Below are 12872 nucleotides of genomic sequence, written 5' to 3' on the forward strand. Positions count from 1 at the left end.
TCAGGGCAGATAGATCTTGACCTGATAAACAATTTAACCCCTGTCAGATTTGCTCTAAATGCTTTGGTTTCAGAGATATGAGCCAAAATCTACATTTTACCCCTATGTTCTATTTTTAGCTGTGGCGGCCATCTTGGTTGGTTGGCCGGGTCACGCCACACATTTTTTAAACTAGATACCCAAATGATGATTGTTGCCAAGTTTGGTTCAATTTGGCCCAGTAGTTTCAGAGGAGAAGATTTTTGTAAAAGTTAACGACGACGGACGACGACGGACGACGACGACGACGACGACGACGACGGACGACGGACGCCAAGTGATGAGAAAAGCTCACTTGGCCCTTCGGGCCAGGTGAGCTAAAAATGGTTAAAAATTGACTATAAAGAGCAATAACTCCTAAAGGGGTCAACTGACCATTTCGGTCGGTTTGACTTTTTTGTAAATCTTACTTTGCTGAACATTATTGTTTACAGTTTATCTCTATCTATAATAATATTCAAGATAATAACCAAAAACAGTAAAATTTCCTTTAAATTACCAATTTAGGGGCAGCAACCCAACAACGGGTTGTCCCATTCATCTGAAAATTTAAGGGGAGATAGATCTAGACCTGATAAGCAATTTTACCTTGTCAGATTTGCTCTAAATGCTTCAGTTTTTGAGTTATAAGCCAAAAACTGCATTTTACCCCTATGTTCTATTTTTAGCCAAGGCGGCCATCTTGGTTTGATGGCCGGGTCATCGGACACAATTTTTAAACTAGATACCCCAAAGATGATTGTGGCCAAGTTTGGATTAATTTGGCCCAGTAGTTTCAGAGGAGAGGATTTTTGTAAAAGATTACTAAGATTTACCAAAAATGGTTAAAAATTTACCATAAAGGGCAATAACTCCTAAAGGGGTCAACTGACCATTTCGGTCATGTTGACTTATTTGTAAATCTTACTTTGCTGAACATTATTGCTGTTTACAGTTTATCTCTATCTATAATAATATTCAAGATAATAACCAAAAACAGTAAAATTTCCTTTAAATTACCAATTTAGGGGCAGCAACCCAACAACGGGTTGTCCCATTCATATAAAAGTTTCAGGGCAGATAGATCTTGACCTTTTTACAATTTTACCTTGTCAGATTTGCTCTAAATGCTTCTGTTTTTGAGTTATAAGCCAAAAACTGCATTTTACCCCTATGTTTTATTTTTTAGCCATGGCGGCCATCTTGGTTGGTTGGCCGGGTCACCGGACACATTTTTTAAACTAGATACCCCAATGATGATTGTGGCCAAGTGTGGATTAATTTGGCCCAGTAGTTTCAGAGAAGATTTTTGTAAAAGTTAACGCCGGACGCAGGACGACAACGACGGACGCCGGACGCAAAGTGCGGGCCAGGTGAGCTAAAAAGTAACAGCACACCATTTTAGAGAAATCTGAGTTAGTTTAATGGGATACATGAAATTAATTGTTGTGCCTTTTCCACGTCAGGAGTCTCTAGCCTTTGTTTTTTCTTTAAATTTTAATTTAATTATTTGTTTTGGAGTTTAGTATGACGTCCATTTTTTCACTGAACTAGTACACTTTTTTTTATTGAGGTCCACCTCTGTGTGCAGGATTTTCTCGCTGCATTGAAGACTCATTCGTGGCCTTCGTCTGTTATCTGTTCTTTGTAGGGTTGTTGTCTCTTTGACATATTCCCCATTTCCATTCTCAATTTTCTAGCTTCCTCAAAGTTTGATCGCAATTATCTGTAGACAGACTTTTTTAATCACTTTTTCGTGAAAACTGTTGGTAGATTTTTTCCTCAGTATTTTAGACGCTCAGAGTTAGACGCGCCATGTGTGATGTCTGCTTAAGTTGTCACAGCCTTGGAATAGCATCACATATGTCACATTAGGTAATATTAAACATGTTGATTGCGTATTTTAATATTTATACATAGCTGTCAAAAACTGAATCAAAACTGTCCCCTGCATCATATATTTTTTTACACAAATAAAAATGAGGGGTTACAAGTAATCATGACATTTTTTTTTTAACTCAATACTACTATATAACAACTTTATAATTTTGTTTCCGTTTAAAAGTTTTTTTATCAATCATATAACTGAATAAAACAGAAAATAAACTCATCATAGAAAGGACGCGTTATTGTCTTACCTTTTTCTTTCCTGTTATATCCGACGAGTGGTAGAAAAATAAAAGAAGAAAAGAAAAGGCGATACATATTTATTCATATTTTTTGTGGAGAACCAGTAGATACAAACGAAAACTGGTGTTTACTCGTCAAGCACACATGAAAAGAAGATTAGCATTTTGGCATTCACAATATACAACCATTTTCTCCACTATATTTATCACTTGTGCATGTAGTTTCGTCACTTATGGGTCCTGGTTAAAAGTCATGTTTAGGTTTAAAGTATATTCTATTTCCTATCTTTTGATTTGTAGACCCTGTGGGTGGTGCTTTACATTCTATAATATCATGTTTCCTTACATAGTTAACTTCTTATTGTATTATCATGTATACACAACTCCGAACGGTTAAATGTTTTAAAATTTATGGTCCTTGTCGAGGGGGGAAAACCCTGAAGAAAACATATTTTCCGGATTTATCAATCCACTACAATTGTATATTATGAAATATACTCCTGTTCTTTATTTTCCCCTTTTGAAAAACTATAATTATTCGCAGTTTTCATTTACAGAGTAATGTGTTGTTTAACTAAAACAATAATTTCCACGAAACATTTTTTCCGGGCCACAGTTCGCATTCGTTCATAACGTCATACATATGAAAATGTATAAGCTAGCCATGTCTTGAATAAAACTTCAAGTTATGTGGTTTATATAATATATGGAAATACGTATAGGTATAACACATGTTTAATCCCACCGCATTGTTGCGCCTTTCCCTAGTCAGGAGCCTCTGGCCTTTGTTAGTCTTGTATGATTTTCAATTTTAGTTTCTTGTGTATAATTTGGAGTTTAGTATGGCGTCCATTATCAATGTACTAGTATAGATATTTGTTTAGGGACCCGCTGAAGGACGCCTCTGGGTGCGGGGGTTTCTCGCTGCACTGAACACCTATTTGTGACCTTCTGCTGTTATCTGTTCTATGGTATAGGGTTGTTGTATCTTTGACACATTCCCCATTTCCATTCTCAATTTTATAAAATATATGAACAGTTATTTGTTCATAGCAGCGTTTGGAAATGTAATTTTTTATTCTTTAAATTTGAATTATGAATAATAAAGTATAGTATATTCCTTATTCTATTCTCTTTCCGACCGCGCAAAACTCTCATGGGAAGTCAAGGTTGGTATCTGTAGTACTCATCTATTTTTGCTTATTCCTAAATCTTTCTGTCAAACGGTTAAAACAAATCTCAGATAATTTATAAGACAATAGTGTGGGAGGTATTAGAACCTGAGACATCCAATAGACCACCATTTTTATAAATTTTTATCAACAGAATATAGTGTAAACAATTTAGAATTGAATGTTACCCTTTTTGTAATTTTATTTGGGTATAAATCCGTTGACCAAAGCACATTTTGTATGAAGTGTGGAACTTAAAATGTGCGCACGATTAACGCTTTCGTGACACTTTATTCTTATAATTATTTTCTTGTTATATCCCCACGAAATGATGAGCTCATGCATGAGTTCACACGTAATTCGAATTCGATTCGCATTAACTAATTCGAATTAGTTTAATTCGCATTCGAAACGTTTTACGTCCTAACGTCAATTCGAATTCGAATTACAATGCGCGTCAAATTCGCTTTACTGTCCAAACGACGTTAACTTTTAATTCGTATTGACAAAAGCGTATTTCTAATGCAAATTAGATAATTCGAATTAGCCAATTCGAATCATTTTCCTGAATATTGATGAAAAGTTGCTAAGGAGAACACTGCAGGTATAGATGTGTCATTTGCTTCTCGATTGTTGTAATCCAATCAAAATCGTCTTCATCGATTTACATTTTAAACTTAATTTTCGGTTTCTTTTGTCATATGTAACATAAAAAAAAAAAAAAAGAAACTAACAATACATGTGCTAGATAAAAGGCTGCATGAATACGGATTCTGATAATTTGAATTATTGACTTGCAAGTCAATAATACAGACGGAGCACTCACGAGTATGTAAACATATTGACAGGTGCGGATCAAGCCATTTGAAAAAGGGGGGTCCCAACCCAGAGTAAAAGGGGGGGTCCAACTATATGCTCCCATTCAAATGCATTGATCGGCCAAAAAAAAGGGGGGTTCCAACCCCCCGGACCCACCACCCACACCCCTGGCTCCGCCAATGATTGACTTGCAAGTTAATAATACACCAGTGATGTTTTTAGTCTGATTTGACAAAATTGAACCAAATAGACTGCTCAGTGATAGCAAAATTTTTATTTATTTATTACGATTTTATTAAATTAAAAAAAAAAATCATAATAATTTTTTTTTTTGACGAATTCGTAGCTAATGCTATTTAATATTTACATGTGAAATCCAACGTACCAGTTCTTTCATGAAAACACATAACATTCAATTTTGAAACATGTATCTTTTATCCACCTGACAAGGAACATAATAATAAATTGGCTAACGTGTTTAATATTCAATCTCTTTTTCGATTTTCTTCGGACAATATAAATCATGTAAATACGTAGAAATATAATTCAGTTTGTCGTACAGGTCGTGACCAACTTCTGTATGTCTCATAGGTTAAAATGAATTGTCATTCTTAATGTTTACATACTCGTGACTGCTCTGTCTATCTCAAGGACACTGAGGTCAGGGTCAAGTTCTTTGGGAATTTATTATTCATAATAAAATGCATACTTGATTAAACATAAAAAAAATACTAGACATTCATTTCTTACTTATGCAAACAACTTAAAAATCTGTGCATGCATAATTTATCATCGTTTAAATAAATCTTGAGTATATTCCTCTTTAATGAATGAATTTTAAAATCAAACTGCTATATAATATCTTCCCGCAGACAGTGTTTATGTTAGGGGAGGGTTGGAATCCTGCTAACATGTTTAATACTACCACATCCTGTATGTATGTGCCTGTCCCATGTCAGGAGCCTGTTATTCAGTGGTTGTCATTTTTTGCTGTAACATATTTGTTTCATAGCCCTGAACATTTATGAAATATTTGCCATTAGACGTTAAGCAACCAACCAACAAAAAGGTGTTGATTGATTAATTGATGGTTGATCATCATCCAGTGACAAATATTTCATGAATATTAAAGGTGTCAACTGACGATTTTAATTATTATTGACATATTAGTAGATTTTGTTTTCTTGATCAAGTTTTTGTGAAAAATTGTATCCCAGAACGGAAATTTGATAAGAACTATTTTATTTAAAGGTCAACATATAAGGCTGTGCAGTATATTTCAAACATTTATATACCATGAACTTCTAAGAGTTTAAACTTATACTAAAATCATAAACTACCCCTTACCTCATCTTTTGGACCTCTTAAGAATTAAATTTCAGGTGCTACCATGATTTTCTATACTGGTAACATTCCCAAGTTATGTCGCTGAGATGAAACACAGAGATCATATCTGGGAACCAGTACATTAACAAATTAGTATATCTATGAATATTATATATCTTCCCAAAAGAGGTGTGGATATTGAAACAGAAAAGTGCAACATATGAAAGTTTTTAAGATAATATATAAAATTGTATTTCCCCACCAATGTTCTATTTTTAGCCTTGTTGGCCACATGGTCATCCAATACATGTTTTAAACTAGATACCATGATTGGCATAAACATTATTGCTAATATTTGGCTTGATAAATGACCAATGTTGCCAAGTTTTTTTTATGTCCAGTATTGTCAGAGAAGATGTCTTTGTAAAGTTAACAGACGCCAAGTGATGACATTTTGACTCTTTTTGCAGGTCCATGCCGAATTGCTGTGCAACAAGCATGAACACATGTACAGTTTCAGGTTACCAGATTGTAGTAATTTCAATGTTCTATAAATTTTTCTTTGTGATAGCATTGACAGTTTTGTGAATTCATACTTTTAGATATATGTGTAAGGAAATTAAAATCACTAGTACTGTAAATGTCAACGACAGCTCCCTATTGCAACAAAAATTAAATCAAGACACCTAAGACTTCAATTGAAGTAATACATATGATTCATAGACATATATAGTACTGTATATACATGTACTTCTGTGTTTTAACTTTGACATCAAACTTCTCTTTGACAATCATTTATATTATAAAAAAAATCTGTCAACATATTTATATCAAAGTTTGAATTTAGTAGAAATTTCACACAATAGTGAATTGACATTTAAAATTGTATATACAGCATAAAATCTATCAATTGACCATATGGTACTGAATATATGTGTTTACTATTAGAATAATTGATCTACAGGTCCAGTAAACCATGCTTGATTAACAATTATTGTTTGTATGATGACTTGGCATATGGTATAGGCATTTTTTGTTTACTGTTGATCTTAAGGTGGTATTTTTGTTTACGGTTGATCTTAAGGTGGTTTTACAAGTTTTTGGTGGGAGTTTGATGATTTCTTATTGACATATGCCCACATATCTTTATTGGTAAATCAATACAACAAAATGTCTTTGAATTAAATTGGATACCATGTATTTATCATGCTTTTCTAAAACATATGGTCAAAGTGATGAAAGACCCCTCCCCAATAATTATTGGAAACTATCTTTCTGCATTGACAATAATATCTTCGTGTAAATTAGATACACCAACTTGGACTAACAACATTATAGGGTTATTGCATGAATATTCCCCAATATTCATGCAATAACCCTTTTATTGTATAGCAATATAATATTTAAAAGTAAAAACTGGTTTAAACTAAGATTTGATCGTTGATGACGTCATGAATTTTGAAGATTTATTGCACTAGTGCAATATTAGAATTTATTGCACGCTAACTTTTGGTTACTTTCTGTGGGAAATATTATATTGCTATACAATAATAAGGTGTATCGTATACATACAGAGAGAAATATGTCTTTTGATTTATTGTGTTGGTAACTTTGCAAGAAACCCATATATTAATAATTGTTGTCCTATTACTAAGTAGGTATTATAATGAGTGAAAAATTCACATGACAAAAAAACTCACTTTTTTAAAGTAGTTGTAGTCTCAGTCCTATAAAATGAGGACAAGGACAAAGAACATCATATTCACTTGCCTAGGATTATGATCCTGTGGTTGGGAGGGGACTAGATTGTAATATATTAATCCTTGCCTATCGAAGAGGAAAGAAAATATGACAGATACTCAGTACCATAAGCCTTCTGTATAGTATGTCTGAAGCCTCCAGGTCTTATACCTTCAGAAATATAAAGTTTTATAAAAAATTATACTGTATACCTCCATACTGTATTCCCTTTGTACTGCATTCTGTGGTTTTGGTAACAGGCAGGCAAAACTAATCATAAGAATCCTACTGCATTATCATGAAAAGTGATATATGAGCCATGTTATGGAAACTAAAGGTACAAATTTTATCATTAACTACATGAGGGACCTGATGGGTTATTTTTGTTCTTCGTGATCGGCACATTTTTGCTATCGTGATCCGTTTTTCTACAGATTTTTTTTTTTTATATATTTTCGTGATCCGTGATCATGGAAATTTATTTTCTGTGAATCATGATTGACAAAAAAATCAACCTGTGAATCGTGATGAGGCCCCCCATCAGGCCCATTCTACATGAAAACAATAGCATATATTCCTAAGACATGTAAGATGTTTTTGTGTAAGCTAAGATGATTTTGTATGGCAAAAATATGAAAAAGTATCAACTGTACTTTTATGAAATACATGTATATAACGGAAAAATTAGCTACAAATGTTTCTAAGTTTGACAGTATAATCTCAATATTTTACCAAATTATTGTCTCTGATGACTTTGATCGAGTCAGTGACTTCTTTTTTTCTTCTGGTGGATTAACTGTGTCAATGTCAGTTTCAAGTACATTTTGACTAGGATTAACTTTTGTGCTGATTTTAACATCAATTTTATCTGTGGCATATTTTCCAGAATGATTCTCATTTGTAAACGCCTCTAGAACATTGTTATGAGTTTCATCTTTAAACTGATTTATGTTACAATGTTTATTTCTCTCAAGATCAGAGCTATCAACAGTGTCATTTATTGCACTTGTATCTGTACACCCGCCGAGCACATCTGAACACCCTTTACCTGATGTTCTGAATATAAATGGTTCAGTTTTCTCACTTTGTTCAACCTGATCATTCTGTGGAAGACTTGATTTTACTCCAAAATTATCCTCGCTATCCACAGAGACACTATATTTTTTCTGTATTTCACATGTACCCTCACTGTCTTCCCCTTTTTCATTGGCTTGTCTATTTATATCATTGCTATCTGGTTCTCTGTTGAAGTCACTTGCTATGACATCAGCTGGTACTGCATAATCTGAGTATAGTACAGGTGGCTCATTATTATCTCTCTCAATTTGTACAGGATTACTGTTCATTGCAACATACATATCTTCCTCTGATTTATACAATGAATCAAAAAACATTTTCCGTTTTGGTTTAGGGGCCACAGGGGGAGGAATTTCTGAGTATATCCTCTCTTTTGACGTAGACTTTGTAAGTTTAAACTTTCTCGGGCTGTAAACTTTTGCTGCAGACGGGGGCTTCCATTCTCCATCATCTGGTAAATCAGGATCGTCATCAAGGCATCCAATTTCAGCATATCCTGGTGGTGATGGTAAAGTCTCATTTATAAAAGAATCTTCTCCGGACTGATACACTGGAGGTGGAGGAGGCAAGGTTGCATTTAACTGTGAATCATCACTGGACTGATCCATTGGAGGTGGTGGGGGTGGTAAGTCAGTTGAGTCCATGTCCACAGATTTATAGTGGACATCATCTGAACTAAAGTTCTCCGTTTCAAAATAATCTCCACATAGTTTTGGGGGCGGAGGTATTGGAGGTGGGGAGTTTTGACTAGGAATAGATATCTCTGACTTCTTTACAACTGGTATCTTATTTTGTTTCACAATTTGGGCATACACAGGAAAGACGTCACTCTGACTGCTAAGACTCGATGATGATGAGAAATGGTCAGACGACGTCTCTGTATCTTTCCTTTCTCCTCCGCTAGCCCATGAATATGGTGTCACATAATAAGGCTCAACAACACTGAAAATAAAAAAGTTAACATTCTTTTATACATGTAGTTAAAATCATAAATACTGTTGTATGAATATTCTTCCTAATTTTTCTTAGTAAAATTGGTTTCCATCATTGGTGCATATATAGTACACAATAAGTTATAATATTTTTGCATATGAATTTTCTGCTCAATTTATGGGCAAATTTGTTCTCATCTTAATTATGTTGTTGCTTTGACATTAAAATTTTAAAGAGAACTGCAAAAGTTATTGCCAAAAACATGCTTAAAAGTCTAATAAACAAGAATGTGTCCCCAGTACACGGATGCCCTATCCGCACTATCATTTTCAATGTTCAGTAGACCGTGAAAATGGGATAAAATATCTAATTTGGCATTAAACTTAGAAAGATCATATCATAGGGAACATGTGTACTAAGTTTCAAGTTTATTGGACTTCAACTTCATCAAAAAAAAAAACTCAACCAAAAACTTTAACCTGAAGCAGGACAGACGGACGAACGAACGAACACACAGACCAGAAAACATTATACCCATAAATGGGGCATAAAAACCAAATGTTGTTCAAGTTCAATTATTATTGAATGATTGGACAATAAACCATGCCCCAAAGCAACATGATAATTTCTCCGGCATACATAAATTTCACTAACATAAACTTCAAGTATCATGTGATTCTGTATGTGAATATGGTATTTTGTTTTTGTCAGTTATGACTAGCCAGTCAACACTGAGGTTGTGATTTCATTGGCAGGTGTTTTAGACTCCAATCTTAATTGATGACTAGGAAAGCCAGTTTTTGTGCTAAAATTCAGTGGTTCTTTGTGGGAACTCCTGCTTCCTCAACAATAAAGCCAAAAGTGCTGAAAGTTGCGTTAACAATCACAAATATATTATGTTTTTTTTTCAATGTCCGACTACCTGAGGTAGCAACAAATCAAAAGGGATATAGTACTAGAGAATGTAAGGTCAATTCGCTCACCCTTTCTGATTTTAAAAGTCAGCAACAGTTTTATACATAAAAACATTTATATATTTGGGTATTTTGTTGTTTAGTTTCACATTTGTTTAAGGCAGCCAACGTTCTTGCAAAAACCAAAATGCCATTAATCTACAGCCTTGACAAAATGCCATTAATCTACAGCCTTGACAAAATGCCATTAATCTACAGCCGTAACAAAAATGTAATTTATTACACAAAATGCATAATGTCTTATAAAATTGAAATAAGGAGGAATAAAAAATTTCAGTAAAATGTGTAATTTGGCTACAGTTCTTCACACATTTCATTTAACAAAAAACAATATGAAAAATCACCGTTTTAGGTAAAATTTGTCAATTTTGACATGTTTATGACAACACAGTGACATATGTCTGAACTTATAACCAGACCACATTATCCTACTCATTTATCAATCAAATTTACAAAATTTTGAAATGACAAAGCATTTCAACTTTTTTTGCAATTTTATGGACCAAATCATACATCTTTTTAAATTAAGTCCTTTAAAATGAAGAATTTAAGTGTAAAACCATGGCTCTTATTAAATACAGTTTTTTAAAACAAAAACCACCAACAAAAAAATTCCATCTAAGTTAAATAGTCCATGTATTTTTTGACTATTCAATACAATGTAGTTGCAGTAGATTTTAGGCTAGCAGATATAATTGACATAAATACCTATGTGCGTTTTCCTTGTTACTATCCTGATCAGAATCAATCCTGCTCTGTTTTACTGGTACCTGATATTGACTTAGAATCTAGAAAAAAATCAAAATAATTCATAAGAATCTAAAAAGAGTCAAATTATAATTTGTTACCAGTGATGATCTTTAGCCATTCAAATTGGACAGTGCACATGGAAATATCTAATGGTTTGTTATTCTGTGACATTAGGTCAAGACAAAAGTTAATAGTCTGTTATATGTGTGTATAATATCTCTGTTACTGTTATAAATACATAGATGCCTTTGGGGGAATAATACATGACATTGTACAGAAAAATTGCAATACACATTGAACATGTTGAACAATTCTTTTTTTGAATATTTTTACAGGAAATTGATACATGTACTGCAAAATTAACAGGCTATTATTTGAACTTGGAATTATTTTTAATTATGGAATTTGCTTGATTTCTTGTTATTGAAATTTTTAATAAATTCCATGTTTATTCTGTACTGAAATGTTCTGTGCAGCGCACAACACTTTCTATTACAAAGAAAATAGTATATTTTTCAATAGAATGTACTGTGCCGCGCACAACACTATCTAACCAAAATACATTGTATAGAAAGTGTTATTAACCGCTCAAAAGATAATGATACCAAATAAACATGGAATTTGTTAAAAATTTTAAACAAAAGAAATTATGCATATTCCATAATTGAAAATAATTCCAAGTTCAAATAATAGCCTGTTAAAAGAAAAACTGAAGTTCAGTGAACTTTGTGACCCACTAAAACTTTTTTATGGTTGGTTTATGTAAATATTTCATAGTGTTAAAACAAATTATATGATGGCAAGATTGATAGATCAGTCCACAATAACCCGTAACTGTCCTAATCCAGATATTCACCAACTTCTCTTTTGCACAGAATAATAGTAATAATTTATCTATATGGATTTATGACCCTCCTTTTACAAGCTTGCAGATAAATTTTTCATGCAAGTACTTGCTTAAACCTCAAGTTTATAAATATTATAATAATTAAATATACAACTTATCCTTTATTTATTCTTTCATTATTATAAAAAAAAAGAATAAACATTTGTAAAATGTTGCTGACAAATCCATATAAACAGTAATTTGTATTTTTCAAAGTAAATTCAATTGTGTTTACTCCAGTTCACTTCATTTCATAAAAAAGATTAAATGTATATAAACAAAATCATGTTACAATGCATGATTTGAATGACATATGCTGTTACCAGAAATGTTTTTTTTTAATCTTTATAACCCCCATAATATCATAGAAATGTAGATAATTCAGACTAATTTCTTACTTTACTATGAATAACAGAAATTGTTAGGTGTCAATGAGACAGCAACCCAAAGACAAATATAGCTTAAAACATCTCAAGGTAACAAACAGTCTTCAACATTAGCACTTTTTATCAAACTCAGGGACTAAATGGAGGATGTACAAAGTTATGACTCCATGACTACTATAAATTCAGAAATAATTGTGATGTTTTTACTATTGCAAAAAAACTGTGGCAGGGTTCAGGCGGAAACCCAGTTGAAATAGAACAAAAGAGTCGAAGCTCTTTGTTTGAGAAGGCGATAAATTCTTACTGTAATGTTTACTATAGTGACAACATTTTTAAAAGTTAATAGAAACAAATAAAATGACAATTTTCTTCTCAATTACGAAGTGTTTTATTTTAAAAACACCATTTGCACAAGTTTTCAATTTATCTAGTATATAGTTACCGGTAAGCAGAACAATTAGATATCAAGTCAACGACATGGGTATCTTTCAAGTTGGATGTAGAAAATGCATATCCTCCGATTTTTTTTTTTTAAATTACCACGGACAGAAAACATATCAATCTATTAGTTTAGGTATTTTCGTGTCTGCACTCTCATTATGTGACTCAAGAAAAAGTTCCAAAAATGGGTAACAATTGTATGGAAAAGAGAAAATCGAGTG

At 32.8% G+C, this 12872-nt stretch overlaps 1 protein-coding gene across 1 annotated transcript in view; it reads right to left on the reverse strand.

Moving 5' to 3' along the window:
* Positions 1-7801: 7801 nt before the first annotated feature.
* LOC139491255 (uncharacterized) overlaps positions 7802-12872 on the reverse strand; it is a 32300-nt gene continuing 27229 nt past the window's right edge. Inside the window, exons 8-9 of the mRNA XM_071278786.1 lie at positions 10897-10976; positions 7802-9223 (exon numbers count right to left, since the gene is read on the reverse strand). Coding sequence (XP_071134887.1) covers positions 7933-9223; positions 10897-10976 — 1371 coding nt within the window. The 3' untranslated portion in view covers positions 7802-7932. The remainder of the gene's footprint in view (positions 9224-10896; positions 10977-12872) is intronic.

Source organism: Mytilus edulis, chromosome 10, assembly GCF_963676685.1.
Source record: "Mytilus edulis chromosome 10, xbMytEdul2.2, whole genome shotgun sequence".
NCBI classification, from domain to species: domain Eukaryota; kingdom Metazoa; phylum Mollusca; class Bivalvia; order Mytilida; family Mytilidae; genus Mytilus; species Mytilus edulis.